Below are 17,087 nucleotides of genomic sequence, written 5' to 3' on the forward strand. Positions count from 1 at the left end.
TAAGTGACAACAATATTTTGAAGTACTTCCAAATCCATGTGGCTATATTTGTCACTGGAGCCTGACAGTTTCTAATGCAGTGTCATCTGAGGACTTGAAGGTCATGCTCATGTAACACTGATGTCCAGCCTTACCCTATACGGACTGGTATTTCTCCAGATTTACTGAATGATTTCACAATATTAAGTAGGTTAGATGAAAAAAGACCTCAATTCTTTGCATTGAAAAATGTTCTGTTTTAAATATCTGACAATTCTCTCATCAAACTGGCATAAAGTGATGAACAGTTACACAGTTTATTGTTCACTTCTGGTGAACAATATTTTATACATTTGATATTCACCTGTTTATACTGTAATGCTTTTCAAAACAATCAGATTTACCAACTTGATTCTGTACATACTGCATAAACAATGTTATATTTAATGCGTTCAACACATAAAAAAACGTATTTATATTTCTATTAATTTCTCCTGTGTAGACAATTTTGTGCTTCTGATGTTGCATTTGAATTTCAAGGCTTAGCATAATATATATTGTATAACATTTCTCCAAAATAAAAGGCTACAACTCAAATGGCAGTTGTGTCCAGTCAAAAAAGCAGCCCAGAATCTTTCATCAACGTGTGTTTTTGGACTGTGGGAGGAAACCAGAGGATCCAGAAGAAACCCATGTGGACACGGGGAGAACACATCAAACTCTTCACAGACAGTAACCCAGAGCGGGACTTGAACCCACAACCTCCAGGTCCCTGGAGCTGTGTGACTGTGACACTACCTGCTGCGCCACTGTGCCACCCACATAAAGAATATATACATGAAAAAAAATATATCAGTAAATAAACCTAAATTGCTAAAATGTAATTAAATACAAACAGGTTCAATTACTCCTGAGTGTACTAAGTAGAATTAAAAGTATTACATTTTGAAAATACCAGTACAAAGAACAAATCATTATTTTAATACATTACATGTGCTTGACTAAACCTAATTATTTACTAGCAACAGATGATCATGAATATTGCCTTCTATTATAATATCTGTTTGTTTTTCACCAAATAAAAAAAGATATTTTCAAAAGACAGGCTCTTGGATGGTGGTTAGAATGTATTTTAAACATTTTAATGATCAAGCCTTTCTAAATGATCTGGTGTTTAGTGACATTCATTATACCTCTGATATCCCTGATGTTGACTTGTCACTAGAACATTTTAGCAAATAATTTCTGTCCGTGATAGACAATCATGCCCCATATAAAAATTTCAGAGTACGAGATCCATGGATGACAAATGAGATATCCTGATATCTATATAAATAATAGCTGGCCTCCATACAAACTCTGCTGACATTTGACCTTGGTCTTGCACAGGTTATTGCTCCTGAGGAAATTGTGGATCCAAATGTGGATGAGCACTCAGTAATGACCTACTTATCACAGTTCCCCAAAGCCAAGCTGAAGCCAGGAGCTCCACTGCGATCCAAGACTCTACACCCCAAGAGGGCCAAAGCTTACGGACCTGGTGAGAGATACCTTTCATGACAAACAGAAAAACGAAGAAAAATCATTTATAGTTGTTTACAGTTTAATTCAGTTTTGCCTCTCTTACTACTTTTCTCTTTGTGGGCCTTCTTTTTTAGATTTTCACTTGCCATTTCAGCTAGACTTAGTCTGATGTGTCTGGGTTTTATCTTTAAGTGCAATAAAAAAAACACTCAGACCTTTCTTGTTCAGTAAAGTTGATATAGAATATTGCATGGATATTCACATTCCAAGACAATACTACCAGTGAACAAGCTAACAATCTTTTTTTAAGAGACTATTCCTTGTTGCTTAGTACATTTGATCAAAGTAGCTGGATTTGCTACAGCAAACAATGAAGAGTGCAAGGCAGTGTGTAAAATATAAGTTTGCTTTTAGAGATATAAAACATACATAGAGATGAGGAACCTGTTGGTGTTATTTATAAAGACATAAAACCTGCTGAGGCACACAGATGATGCGATTCATCCAAATAACAATACAGATGCAAAATCACTTTTAGTTTATTAACACATCTTACAAATCAATGACAACCTTCTAGTGAATCATGAAATCTATCCCATCAAATGAATTATACAAGCTTAATTTCCAGAAAGGATGTCAAATTTAAAAAGAATGCAATAAATTCTAAAAGAAAAACAAAATTCTTTGTATTTTCTTACCAACTTGATCTTTGCAAGAAAGTTGCAAGTTAGTTGTAGGTCACCACTTCATGTCAAACTTCATGAGAGAATTTCTTAACAGTTAAATGCTTTCCTCATTTTCTGTTTTCAAAGAATACATAAGATACATTAAGATAACTTTATTTCGGTCATTCATTTTCAACTATGGTTTCTGGCTTTCCCTTCACAGTTTTGAGATTTGGCCAGGTTACCTGAATCTTTTCACAACATTACTATGGTTACTGGTGAACGATCTAAAGTCTTGTAGGGTGACATATTGAGCCATGATCAATTTTCCTTGTAAAGACCAGCTTTAGTGATGGCTGGTGAAAAATTTTCTAAGTGAGGATATTTGGGCCACACTGTCTTTTTCAACAATAATCCCAAAACAATTCAAAATACTATATATATATACAGAAGTTCAGCTCTCTGTATGTAAACACATACAGACACATTTCTCTCTCTCCCTGTTTGTCTCTTTCTCTCTCTGCAGGCATTGAACCCAGAGGCAACATTGTGTTAAGGCCAGCTGAGTTTATGGTTGAGACCGTGGAGGCAGGTCTCGGAGAGGTGCTGGTGTACATCGAGGATCCTGAGGGTCATACGGAAGAGGTCAGCTTAGAGAATAAACCACACTATTATGTTCTATATATGGGTGATATTGAAAAATATAAAGCATTGGTTAGTTATAAAGCATTAGTTGTTCTCTTCTGTCTCTGTTTCTGTCTAGGCTAGAGTGATCCCGAACAATGACAAGAACAGGACCTACTCTGTAGTCTATATACCCAAAGTGGAGGGACTTCATAAGGTACCACTATATATATATATATATATATATATATATATATATATATATATATATATATAGAGAGAGAGAGAGAGAGAGAGAGAGAGAGAGAGAGAGAGAAAGTCAGTCTGTTGGAATCAACTGCATTATGAGGATGTACACCAGTACAAAAGCCCCAAATATTATTTGTGCCCACCGACCATTAGTAAATTTTTTAAGTTACTTCATCAAGGAAATTTCAACCTAAGGGTACTGTGGAAACATAAGTATGCAGGACATTTTTTCTTACGATCATGTGCATAATGACATTTTGGCAACAAAGCTGTAGGTGTCTACAAAGAAATTAATCATTTAAATCAATTGCCTTTAGAAAGTATTAGTGTTTGAATGTTCTGTCTGAAATATATACCACTTATTCTCAAAGGAATATTTATTGCCTACGAGTAGCTTGTTGGTGGTTCACAGACATGTGGAAAACAGTTCAAACCCCTCACAGACAGTGACACAGCATGAGGCTTCGTCCCACAATCCAGTGACCCTGGAACTGTGTGACAGCGACACAAGCTGTGCCACCATTCCATCCTCCATATTAAAAATTATAATAGTTATTCAGAGCATCAAATCTCAGAAGCTGCTTAGTTTTGGTTTAGAAATTGTTGCGTTCCTGTTCTTTGTAATGTGCCTAGTTTTTTGTTCTGTTTTGTATTGTTTCTGACCTGTCCAGTCCCCAGTTTAATCAAATGTCTTGTCTATTGCATCCCTCAGTGAGGCATGCTTTGGGGGGGGGCCTTGGGGGGGGGGGGTGTAATGTGCCTAGTTTTGTGTTTTGTTTTGTATTGTTCCTTGTTTGTGCTCCCCTTGTTATGTGACTGTTGCCTCTGTCTTGTGGCTGTTTCCTGCTTGTTCCCAGGTCATGTGATACCCTTCCCTTGTGTTTCTAGTGTCACGTTTCTTAATCAGTTCCCAGGTGTTTCTTGTTTCTGTTGTCTTGATAAAGTCCTTGTCAGTGTTTCCTGGTTGTGGGTCATTGTATGTTTGTGGTCTCGGAGTCATGGCGCAGCTTCACAGTCTTGCTGCGTTATGTCTTTTGTTTAAAGCCTCTTGTTTAGTATCTAGCCTTGTTTAGTGTTTAGCCACTTTGTTCTGTATATTCCTTGTTTTGCGTTTAGCTTTCCTGTTTAGCATTTACCCTAGCCTTTGTGTTTAGTTAAAATCTCCTGCACTTACTCCCATCCCCGCTCCTTGTACCTTGTCCTTCTGACCTTACACCCCAACCGTGACATTCTTAGTTCAGTCACAGATAATTTAATATATTCTCACCAAATCTGAGCGGTGTGTTATTTCCCTGAGATATCTACTGAAACAAAATATTAGACATGGGATCAGCATAAGACTTTAGTAAAAGACTTCATATTCCCACCTGATCTCATTGTTGTATATGAGTAACTTCAGAGATTTATTGCAATTATGCCACAGTTTATCGCCATTTATTATTAGGCTTTAAGATAAAGAAGACAATGAATAATGATTTGTTTTGTTTTAATCAAACCTTCAGTGAGGAAGAATAGTTCCATTCCATCACACATTCCTTTTTGCTCTTTTCAATGAACTTTGGACATTTAACTTCTGCGATGTTGAACACGTCCAGGATTTTTGAACTTTGGTTCTCTCCAGGAGCTGGTCCGTGTTCACACCAGATTTGTTGGGAAAGGCTGCATTATTCAGAGTTGCACTCTAAATCAGTCTAAATCAGGATAGAAGCAAAGATAAACACATCAAGCCAATAAAATGTCATGGTTTCACAGAAGCTGCATATACATAGCAATTTACTTTATTTCCTGTTTGTTTACAAATCAGAAAGCAAATAATGGTCCACTGGGACATCACTCTCCTCTGTTTAAAATAAGGTGCGAGAACAGAAAATGAACTGATTCCCATTTGGTGAAAAAGTCCAGGCACTGTGCTGTCTTTAAGTGCTGGTGTCGTTGCTAGGTTGCATGTGTTGTGCAGAGTGATACCTGAAGAGCATTGTGTAATATTGGCACTCCTGGAACATCTCTCAGCCTAACACATCGCAGGGTCGGAACTAGCTATGGTATAATATGGGTTTGTTTCTTAGCAGAATATATTTTTAATTAAAGCACAAAAGGTTTTAATACACTTTGGACCCACTGGGTTTAGAATATTCTTATTCAGATGGATCAAGTACTGGATCAGATTCTTACCGATTGTGTTGTTTCTCTGCACAGGTGAAGGTACTCTTTGCTGGGCAAGACATAAGCAATAGTCCCTTCCACGTGAATGTATCCAAAGCTCTAGGTGACCCCAACAAGGTGCAGGCACGTGGCCCAGGACTGGAACCAGTGGGCAATGTGGCCAACAAACCTACATACTTTGATATTTACACTGCAGGTACTGGACCAAAATGTACAGATCTAATTCTACCACTGAACTAGGCTCACTCTTAAGAATTCAGTAAAGGCAATCATTTCTGATAACTTTAGAAACATCACTGCATTTTAGGATGGTGAAAGGTATATAAATTACATATATTCATACATCCTCTGCCTTACTTGATGTTACTTGAGCAATAATTCATGAGAGTGAGTGCTATAACATGAGATATTGGCACTGTGTGCTGCGGCCAAGTGCCGAAGATCAGTACACCAGTTCCAATATCTCACGCTATAGCACAAACCTCACGTGTATTATTGCGTTTATACCACAGTTAATTATCGCCATTTATTATTAGGTTTAAGATAAAGAAGACCATTAAAAATCATTTGTTTATCAATTTTCCATGAGGAAGAATAGTTCCATTTCATCACACATTCCTTTTTGCTCTTTTCATGAACTCTGGATTAACTTGTGCGATGTTGGACACGTCCAGGATTTTTGAAATTTGATTCTCTCCAGGGCCGCTCCGTATTCACACCAGATTTGTTGGGAAACAAGGCTGCACTATTCAGAGCTACCCTGTCTAAATCAGGATGAAAACAGAGATAAACTGTCAATAAAATGTCATGATTTGATCATTGTTTACAGGAGATTCAGACCATTGTGATATATACCATACACTAAACGATGCCAAGTTCTCTCTGTTTAAGGTAAAAGTGAGTATTTTGGAAAGTGTGCTGCTGAGAAAAAAGATGGGCTTTGACACAAAAACCACATAGACATATCAATTTGTATTTAATTATAAATATTATTTATTTACTTATTTTTTGTTTACAAATCAGAAAGCAGAGTCCACTGCTCCATAACCCTTTACGCTGTTCAAAATAAGGTATGGGTATGGAAAACGAACCGATTCCCCATTGGGTGAAAAAGTCCAGGCACAGGGCTCTCTTGTACGTTCTAGCGTCATTGCTAGGTTACATATATTTTGCGGCGTGATACCTGAAGCGTATTGTGTTATTGTTTTTGTGTAATATTGGCACTCCTGGAATGTCTCTCAGCCAATCACATTGCAGGATCAGAACTAACTTTGTTATAATTAATGATACAATCCGGATTCCAAAAAAGTTGGGAGACTAAACAAATTGTGAATAAAAACTGAATGCAATGATGTGGAGATGGCAAATGCAATATTTTATTTGTAATAGAACATAGATGACAGATCAAAAGTTTGATCTGAGTAAATGTAACATTTTAAAGGAAAATATGTTGATTCAAAATTTCACAGTGTCAACAAATCCCAAAAAAAAGTTGGGACAAGTAGCAATAAGTGGCTGAAAAATGAAACTGAGCATATAACGAACAGCTGGAAGACCAATTATCACTAATTAGGTCAATTGACAACATGATTGGGTATAAAAGAGCTTCTCAGAGTGTCAGTGTCTCTCTGAAGCCAAGATGGTAAGAGGATCACCAATTCCACCATTGTTGAGCAGAAAGATAGTGCAGCGATACCAGAAAAGCAAAGACTTTATAGAGTTATTTTCATCAACTGTACATAATATCATCAAAAGATTCAGAGAATCTGGAACAATTGCTGTGCGTAAGGGTCAAGGCCGTAAAACTCTACTGGATGCTCGTGATCTCCGGGCCCTTAAACGTCACCTCAAACAGGAACGCCACTGTCAAGGAAATAACAGAATGGGCTCAGGAATACTTCCAGAAAGCATTGCCAGTGAACACAACCCACCGTGTCATCCACCGTTGCCAGCTGAAACTCTACAGTGCAAAGAGGAAGCCATTTCTAAGCAAGCTCCACAAGCTCAGACATTTGCACTGGGCCAGGGGTCTTTTAAAATGGAGTGTGGCAAAATGGAAGACTGTTCTGTGGTCAGATGAGTCACGATTTGAAGTTCTTTATGGAACACTGGGACGCCATGTCATCCAGACCAGAGAGGACAAGGATAACCCAAGTTGTTATCAACGCTCCGTTCAGAAACCTGCATCACTGATGGTATGGGGTTGCATGAGTGCTTGTGGCATGGGCAGCTTGCATGTCTGGAAAGGCACCATTAATGCAGAGAACTATGTTCAGGCTCTAGAACAACATATGCTCCCATCTAGACGTCATCTCTTTCAGGGAAGACCCTGCATTTTTCAGCAAGATAATGCCAGACCACATTCTGCAGCAATCACAACATCATGGCTACATAGGAGAAGGATCTGGGTACTGAAATGTCCAGCCTGCAGTCCAGATCTTTCATACCTGCCAATTGGCAGTTCTTTGGGATTTAAAGGTATAATTGCCAAATGGCAGCGGTTTGGTAGTTCTAGTGTTAAGCATTCTTTTTGCCTGTCAAAACAGTCTTCAGTCTGTTGAAAGCAATGCACTACAGTGTGTCTTTTTCTGATCTAGTGCAGTTATTCCAATATCAGATGGATTCTCGCTCCATTCCAGATGTCATCACAAACAACCTGGAAAGTGTAATTCCGCATTCTACTTGTCTTTCAAGACAGTTTTCAGTGTTTTGAAAGCAATGCTCTTCTGTGCATCTTTTTTTGATCTAATGCAGTTATTCGAATCTTAGACTGATTCTCTGTCCATTCTATGCTTCATTATAAGCAACATGGAAAGTGTTATTAAGCATTCTCTTTGCCTGTCAAAACAGTCTTCAGTCTGTTGAAAGCAATGCACTACAGTGTGTCTTTTTCTGATCTAGTGCAGTTATTCGAATCTTAGATGGATTCACGATCCATCCTATGCTTCATTATAAGCAACCTGGAAAGTGTTATTAAGCATTCTCTTTGTCTATCAAAACAGTCTTACGTGTGTTGAAAGCAATTCTCTTCAGTGCGTTTCTTTCTGATCTAATGCAATTATTCAAACCTTAGATGGGTTCTCTGTCCATTCTATGCTTCATTATAAATATCCTGGAAAGTGTCATTCTGCTTTCTCATTGTCTTTCAAGCCAATCTTCAGTCTGTTGAAAGCAATGCTCTTCTGTGCATCTTTTTCTGATCTAATGCAGTTTTTTGAATCTTAGACTGATTCTCTGTTCATTCTATGCTTCATTATAAGCAACATGGAAAGTGTTATTAATGCAGAGAACTATGTTCAGGTTCTAGAACAACATATGCTCCCATCTAGACGTCATCTCTTTCAGGGAAGACCCTGCATTTTTCAACAAGATAATGCCAGACCACATTCTGCAGCAATCACAACATCATGGCTACGTAGGAGAAGGATCCGGGTGCTGAAATGGCAGCCTGAAGTCCAGATCTTTCACCTATAGAGAACATTTGGCGCATCATAAAGAGGAAGGTGCGACAAAGAAGGCCCAAGACGATTGAACAGTTAGAGGCCTGTATTAGACATGAATGGGAGAGCATTCCTATTTCTAAACTTGAGAAACTGGTCTCCTCTGTCCCCAGACGTCTGTTGAGTGTTGTAAGAAGAAGGGGGTATGCCACACAGTGGTAAAAAATGGCCTTGTCCAAACTTTTTTGGGATTTGTTGACGCCATGAAATTTTGAAACAACATATTTTTCCCTTAAAATGATACATTCTCTCAGTTTAAACTTTTGATCTGTGATTTGTGTTCTATTCTGAATAAAATATTAGATGTTGGCGCCTCCACATCATTGCATTCAGTTTTTATTCACAATTTGTTTAGTGTTCCAACTTTTTTGGAATCTGGTTTGTAATTGATGTTAACTTGAATCATAAATATGTTTCTCAGGTGCAGGTGCAGGTGATGTAGGTGTGATCATTGTGGACTCTCTGGGCCGTAGGGACACAGTGGAGATTATACTGGAAAACAAAGGGGACAGTGTTTTCCGCTGCACTTATGGACCTGTACTAGAAGGCCCTCATGTTGTCTATGTGACCTTTGCTGGCCAGCAGATACCCAGAAGTCCATTCACAGTCCACATCTCAGAGGGTGAGACCCACATTCCAGTGGGCCTTTTTCTTAATCTTTTTCTTAATCTTAAGAAATTATTAATCTAAAACTGATATATTAATAACTGTAATCAATGCATTTTCCTTTCCCAATTATCATCTCTTTATAAATGAAGGGTTCTCAATTTATGACAGTGTGGTTGTACTCAGCATAGGCTTCCACCCTTTTGTAGACAGTGATTGGATCAGTTATTCAGCCTGAGCTGAGAGCAACATTAAATTAATAGCATAGCATCATCAAAATAAAATCTTGTTAACCACTTCCTTGTTTCTACAGTCACTGTCCATTCTGTCAGCTCCACTGATCAAACAGCACTTTGTAGTCCTACAATTACAGACCATTAGTCTGTCCATTGGTTGCTCTGCATCAGTCCCCCTTGTACATGTAAATGCAGAAACAGTAGCTCATCTACTGCTGCACAGTTTATGCTGCCTTTTTATGCTATCTCTAAGCCTTCATCAGTGGTCACCAGGTGCTGCCCACAGGAATGTTGTTGCCTGGAAAATTTGGGTTGGTGGACGATTCTCAATCTAGCAGTGACACTGAAGGTTTTAACAGTACACACTAAGGGTGAATCCATCCATCCATTATCTGTAACCATATATCCAATTCAGAGTCCAAAGCCTACCTGGAATCATTGAGTGCAAGGAAGGAATTCACCCTGGCGGGGGCGCCAGTACTTCACAGGGCAACACACACACACACACACGGTCACTTTTGAATCACCAATCAACCTACCAACGTGTGTTTTTGGACTGTGGGAGGAAACCGGAGCACCCGGAGGAAACCCACACGGACACGGGGAGAACACACCAACTCCTCACAAACAGTCACCCGGAGCGGGAATCGAACCCACAACCTCCAGGTCCCTGGAGCTGTGTGACTGCGACACCTACCTGCTGCGCCTACCTGCATTTTACCCTAACCCCTCATATTTGAATGTTATCTTGTCCCTTGGATCTGAGTTAGAAAGTGGTGTGCTTAAAATCTTACCCTAAAAAATGGAAACCTTTAAGAGACTGACAGGTCATCAGAGCACAAAAAAGAGCAGCACTTCAGTGATGCTATGCTGCCAGTCTGCTGCAATATTAGACTTTATCATAGATAAATTTACGGCATAGCATGCCTTCAAATTGCGAGACGTCAGCAAAATACTAGCGATATTTTATGCATGTTATGAAGTAACAGGACATAATGCATTGAAACTACATTAAACTAAGATAATTCGATAATTATCATAGTTTTTAAATGAGAAAATACTGTTATTTTTGGCTTTATTTGTGCTACCATCTAGCCAGTGATTCACAAGGCATTTATTTGAAATGTGCTCCAGAAAAATTTCCGTTGGAAGGGGTATATAGCCCTACCCAACATTTTCCAACAAATAGAGACACCCTGACCCCATGGAGAGGTAAATAGGATTCACCCTTATTCACCACCATCACTACATCAGTGTCACCGCAGCCACCCACTAAAATAGATATGATCTGTGTTGGTTTTGACTGTTGTGGAAGAGGAAGAAAGGGGACAAAAAGTATATATAACAACAGATGGACTACAGTCTGTAAATGAAAATGCAAAATGAACAGTGACTGTAGAAACATGGAGGTGACAATAATGTATGGTGACTGGTGTGTGTATGTGTGCATATGTATGTATATGTATATCTTGACAGCCCGAATATATGTACATATTAATAATTTCTGGCTTATAAGGTTTTCTTAGGAGAGAAGGGTTATTTAACCCAGAGGCAGGCATAAGATTGAAAGCTTTTTATATCTAATACGTATCCAATGCACAAATTTTTTGTTGAAGGTGTATGTGACACTGACTGTGATCTAGAGATTTTCTTGTGGACTCAGACTGGAATGTGGATTTCTATTATTTATTTTTTTGAATCTGGGTTTGTTGAGGTTTGGCACTGCCATCCACCTCCCCAGCACACACACACACACATGCACGCACACACACACACACACATGAATTATGAAAGGTGTTCCTGTATTATTCTCTTTCGCCTGTGTGTCATTCTAGTGCCATCGAGCAGCGTGCAAGTTGGCTCCCCGGTTCAAATAATCCCCCAGTCTATATGCACGCCGCCCTCTGAAAAGACCAAGAAAATGCCCCCCCCAACTCCACCCAAACCCAGGCGACCAAGTTAGTAAGGGCGGCTGGGGCGTGCCATATGCCTGCAGAAGCTTGGTCGCTTTACCTCCCCTCTCTGTTCTTACCTTTCCCTCTATCCTCCTTTCAACCGCTCCCTTGTGCATCCACCTAAACGTACCTTCCCTATACCCCTCGTCTCCTCAGCTGGTTGGCATGTACTGCTGCTTGGCCATATACAGCAGAAACTCGCATAAAGCACTCATCAGGAAGGGGACTGGAACGAGTGGGAATGTATGCAGAAAGCCTGCATGTAAGAGAGAGGATATAATACGTATTCAAAACAGATAACAACTTGGATGCTAGTGTCCTCTTAAGCATTAGTAAGAGAGCCACTTTAGAGCTTTCACACATGCTCAGCATGTACTTTGTGAGCCACAGCCACAGCAGAGTAACCTCTGCAATTGATCTGTATCTGGTATATTAAAGCATTCTAATGTGTACACATCCTAAATTTAAATCCACCATTTAATTTAATCCTAACTGGCCTTGCCAAAATACACAAAGTTGCCAGTATATTTAGCATGCCTAATTTGTATATACAGTAATAGTCCATTTTATCAGGAACCCCTACTATATAGATGAACCTTATGGATTTGCAATTACTGAAATTACACATCGACCGCTGCAAATCTTACGTTCTCTCCAACAACTCTTCTAAATTAATTGAGCATAAGAACCATCACTTGATCACAGCTAATAATACCTTAAGGTGATGAACCTTTTTCAGCATAGCTGTGGCACTGTTACCCTTGGCAAAATTATGGGATCACCATATTTACAGGGTGTTCTGTCACAGTTTTTACTTCAAAATAAAACTGCTCCCTTGTGATCAAAGCTTGTACAGCATGTGTTTCAATGAATCCCTTAGGAGTAACTGAGAAAAACACCTGGCTTCACAAATGGAATAACACGCTAAATGTTAGTCTTTGTATTTTTTACCCTCAGGTGCACCTCAGTAGTAGGAAAAACTTTTTTGAGGAAGGAAAAAAAAATTAGGCTTTTGATCGCTAAACTTTTACAAGTGAAGCTATAAATATTGTTTCAACTGTTTTGGTGTGTATAACAGGCAGAAAAAAAGAAATAATATGGAACTTAACCTCAGGAACATATTTTAAACATTTTTTCACCTTGCCCATCGGAGGGTGGGCTTCCATCGGAAACATTATTCTTATATATTTTTTAAAATCGATTTGTCCATACAGTCTTTCACAGAATGGTGAATCCCCCGTTCTTTAATACTGAAAGATTCAGCATGTGTTCTTAAACCCAGTGACATGACTGACCTGTTGCCAATTAGGTTTTCATTCCAGAACAGTTGGAACCCTTTCAACTCGAACCCCGCATTTTGCGGGGTAGAAACACACCTTATATAATCAGCTTTGTAAGTCTTGAATGTCTGAATGCTTCTGTGAGCTCCGTATACAGTTAGAAAACGCAGATCCTACCGTTTCTAAAAATAGCGCTCTCAAGGCGCTAAAAAAATCAAGGCGCTCCTTCAAAATTTTTGTCTTATGTCCTTGTCATGAAAGACTCTAATGATAGGCGCTAAAATCAGAAAAAAAGACGCTGCAAAGGGACAAGAAAGACGCTGTTTACTTTCAGTTTCGTTTTGACTCACATAACGTCAACCCAAGCTGTCTCTGGGCAGAAAACTATGAGTCATCAGCAAAAACATATTCCTATTATTGATTTATAGTTTTTCAAGGTTTTTTTTAGGTTTCACATCAAATAACTCTGCATTAGATCAACAAATATAAACTAAAAAGCTTAAATAATTATTTATTGTGTGTTTTCTAAATAAACAAGTATTATTTCATCATTTTTAAAAAAGATTATAATAATAATAATAATTGTAAATATTATCAGCATCTGAGAAAACTGCCAAAGTACCAAAATGTTTTTTATTTGTTGGGATATTGTCCATATTTGCCCTGAACTAAATTCCTGAAAGTCTGGGCCTGCTGTGACTGTCAGAACTTTATCAGTCATACATCCCAGAGCTTAGAATATCAAGAAAAATATGTCCGTCTGATGCTACAAATTTATTTTATCACAGTAATATGACATGTAATAAATTAGCATCAAAAATGCTTATGTTTTCAACTAAAAGACACCTCACACTAACAATCTGTGTGAAGATATCCAATGTGGGAATATGATTTCAAGGCTGTACATTGAGAAATATGAAAAAAAAAGCAGGCGCTAGGTAAAATTTTTGGTCAAAACATGACAAATTTATAGAAAAATTGATTTATCGGTCAGCATGAAAACCTCAAGTGATTACATATTTGAGTAGCTAAGGTTCTTTAGAAAATAAAACAACATAGCCATATTCAATATGTTACATAATTACTGTTTAAATGCAACTGAAAGAGACACTGACAAAAAAACGGAATAGCAAAATAGCTATATATATATATATATAGGGTATATGGGGTTAAATTTAAAGTGGGCATGTTTTTTTATTTTTATTTTTTTTTATTTATTATTATTATTTTTTAATCCTATGACAAGCAAAAATGGGAAAACATTTCTGTTTCAAAACAACAGCAACTGACTTCTTTAGTTGCTAAATATTTATAGAGTGGTGCTAAAAGAAAAGCTGATGAATCAAAGTGGTAAACATGAACCTGTCACAACATTTTTAGAGCATGTTGCTGGCATTTCTTTGTACTATTTCCAATTAAATATTGAGTTTATAAAATTATAAAAAGAGGGAAAATTATAAAACTAAAACATATTGGTAGACCAACGCAGATGCCAAAGCATCGGAATAGTGTACTCAAAGCTAAACACATGGAAAACAAAAGCAAATGATCGGTGTCAATGTGAGTCAATTTGTGTGACAGAACAACTGGGAAATTACATACAGAAAAGACAAACACAAACCAGCAGTAACAGTAAAGAGAGGAAAGAAAATTACAATGGTCTAAGAGAATCAATCAGTTTTGCCAGAGGTAGTACCATATGGTGTATGCTATGCTGACATGAATATGTAACACAAATCGGAATGTTAGCTACAAAACTAGTGTGCAAGCATAAGCATGCAAAAAAATCAAAACAATACATATTTTCTCTCATGCATTTGGATTTGAAATGAAATGGGAATGTTCCCCCTAGTGTAGGTGGTGATATAATTACACATGCAGCTGCTTACAATTTAAAGTATTTGAGCAATTTTTCAGTTCCTCTCTTAGATGGCCACTGGCATTTTATATCATAATTACCTAATTATATTTGTTTCTATTTTGGTCCCCTTCCCATTGTTGGATGGGGTAGAGGACAAATTGTGCAGCAACATATAGGGTACAGCCAGTAACTGTAAGCTTACAAAATGGAACTTTATGTAATCAACTTCTCAATCTAAATATGATATCTCAGTATGTAATAGAAATTTTCTTCATGTCAAGCTAAGATGTGAAAAGCTTCTGGCTATTGGGGCTATTGTCAAGTGCAAAGTGAAAAAAAAAACGATTACAGCAGCTTTGCAATTAAGCAGCATGATAGTCATCATCTTCTTCATCATCAATAGCAATGTCATCATCATCAACATCTCTGCTTGTCTTGCTTCCTAGAACTTATACTAAAGTGGAAGTTGTGGATTTCTGGTATTGATACTAGAAATTCGCTACAGACTAACACTGAGAATGGGATGCCTGGAGCATGTATGTTTGTTCTAATGTACAATTGATCAATCTAAAAAGAAGCTATATGAATTAACAGCCTTATAATAATGATCTTACCAGCATATCCAACTTTTCCTTCCAATCTTATGTATCTATATCCTCTTTGTCTGTCTTGTTAAACTATGAAATACTGTTCATTTAGAGCACTCTTTGATTTGGCTAGATTTATTATCTTCTTATATGTCTTTTATTGCTCTGCAAGATATCATTAATAATTTCACTGCTATGTAGAAAACCCAGGAAGGGAGCTACAGATTTGACAGGAATCCATTTTGCTCTGGTTCTGTAACATTACAGCTAACTGATGGCAGCTCAATGACTAATAATATGTATTGGAAAGACTGCCCTGTTTGCCTAGAGAACTCCCTTTGATGACCACTATTTAGAACTGATGAATGTACCAGAAAGTCAGAGTATGTTACAGATTGCTAGTTTATATATTTATATATTTATTCATTTTCTAAAAGATGTAAGCTCTTAAATGTAAGAAGAAATAAGTCAGAAGCAAGCGACAGTAGCTCTGGGTAATGTCAAATTAAAAAAACATATTGCTCCTCCTCAGTTATTTAGTGTTGTAGTGAAAAATAACCCCAAAGCCCTGCAACCTGTAGGTGTCTCTACTGGATGTCAGTCTGTCTGTGTGTTTATTTGAGCTTTAATTTTTTTTGAAAGTTCAAGTCTAAACCCTCTTCCCACTCAGCGTGTAATCCAAATGCATGCCGAGCCATTGGGCGAGGTCTACAGCCCAAGGGTGTACGTGTAAAGGAGGTGGCAGATTTTAAAATCTACACCAGAGGAGCAGGCAGTGGAGACCTGAGAGTTCTCATAAAAGGCCCAAGTAAGTACTTTGATAGGGAAAGATTTTTTTATTTTTAGATTAAAAAAAAAGAAAACTGATGTTACACAGCCCTTCTTGAAATATGTTTTTATAATGTTTCTGTATTCTGTTTACAACTTTGATTCTCTCTATAACAGACGATAATTACTATTTTTTGTATGTTGACCATGTAATGTTTTACATTGATATATTCAGATAATTCCTAAGTCATAATTAATTTTATTCCAGGTAATGCAGTTTATCTAATAGTCTGTTCATGAAATAATATAATAATATCTCACATAATATAATGGAAAAATGCTTAAAAATCAAAAGAAATCTGTTGATTTGACAATAATATGATATATAATCCTGGTGTCTTTCTTTTGTGTGAATACTCAGAGGGTGGAGATGAACCTGTGAAGGTGTGTGACTTGGGTGATGGAGTGTATGAATGTGACTACTACCCCATATTTCCTGGAAAATACACTGTGATCATCACCTGGGGTGGTCATGCCATCCCACGCAGGTGAACATCTCTCTGTACAATTCCTTCTCTCTATGCTTGTTAAGGGGTTACCATGAGAGTTTCAGTTAAACAAATGTCAAAAAATAATTTGACAGAATAATAACCAGTGTCTTATAATCCTGTAGTACATAGTATTTTTTACCTTCAATTAGAGCTTCAGAATAATTTTGATGCTTCACAGAGCTGTTATAGGGAGAATAGAGCCTCTGCCATTGCTACTCCAGGCTTAGCACTGCAGAAACTGCTTTGTGTAACATTTTGAGGAGGGCTATGTAAAATAATATATTTGTGATTTTCTGTTCAGCCCATTTGAAGTGATTGTCAGTGAGGATGCAGGGCCTCAGAAAGTGAGGGCATGGGGTCCGGGCCTGGAGACAGGTATGGTGGGCAAATCAGCTGACTTTGTGGTGGAGGCCATCGGTACGGAGGTGGGAACTCTAGGTAAGGCCATATTTGCTGTAATTTTTTTTCCATTTTCCACATGCTGTGAGCAGCCTGGGGCTATGGAGTTTAGGACTTTTTTTGAGGTGTGAGTGTGGCAG

At 37.8% G+C, this 17,087-nt stretch overlaps 1 protein-coding gene across 3 annotated transcripts in view; it reads left to right on the forward strand.

The window, feature by feature from the left end:
• The window catches only part of flncb (filamin C, gamma b (actin binding protein 280)), a 132,754-nt gene that overhangs the window by 42,341 nt on the left and 73,326 nt on the right, over nt 1–17,087 (forward strand). For all 3 annotated transcript variants that reach the window (XM_066667997.1, XM_066667996.1, XM_066667998.1), the window contains exons 4-11: nt 1,369–1,519; nt 2,695–2,813; nt 2,932–3,009; nt 5,238–5,400; nt 9,126–9,326; nt 15,900–16,037; nt 16,419–16,545; nt 16,850–16,986. In XM_066667997.1, coding sequence (XP_066524094.1) covers nt 1,369–1,519; nt 2,695–2,813; nt 2,932–3,009; nt 5,238–5,400; nt 9,126–9,326; nt 15,900–16,037; nt 16,419–16,545; nt 16,850–16,986 — 1,114 coding nt within the window. The remainder of the gene's footprint in view (nt 1–1,368; nt 1,520–2,694; nt 2,814–2,931; nt 3,010–5,237; nt 5,401–9,125; nt 9,327–15,899; nt 16,038–16,418; nt 16,546–16,849; nt 16,987–17,087) is intronic.

Source organism: Hoplias malabaricus, chromosome 4, assembly GCF_029633855.1.
Source record: "Hoplias malabaricus isolate fHopMal1 chromosome 4, fHopMal1.hap1, whole genome shotgun sequence".
In the NCBI taxonomy this organism is placed as follows: domain Eukaryota; kingdom Metazoa; phylum Chordata; class Actinopteri; order Characiformes; family Erythrinidae; genus Hoplias; species Hoplias malabaricus.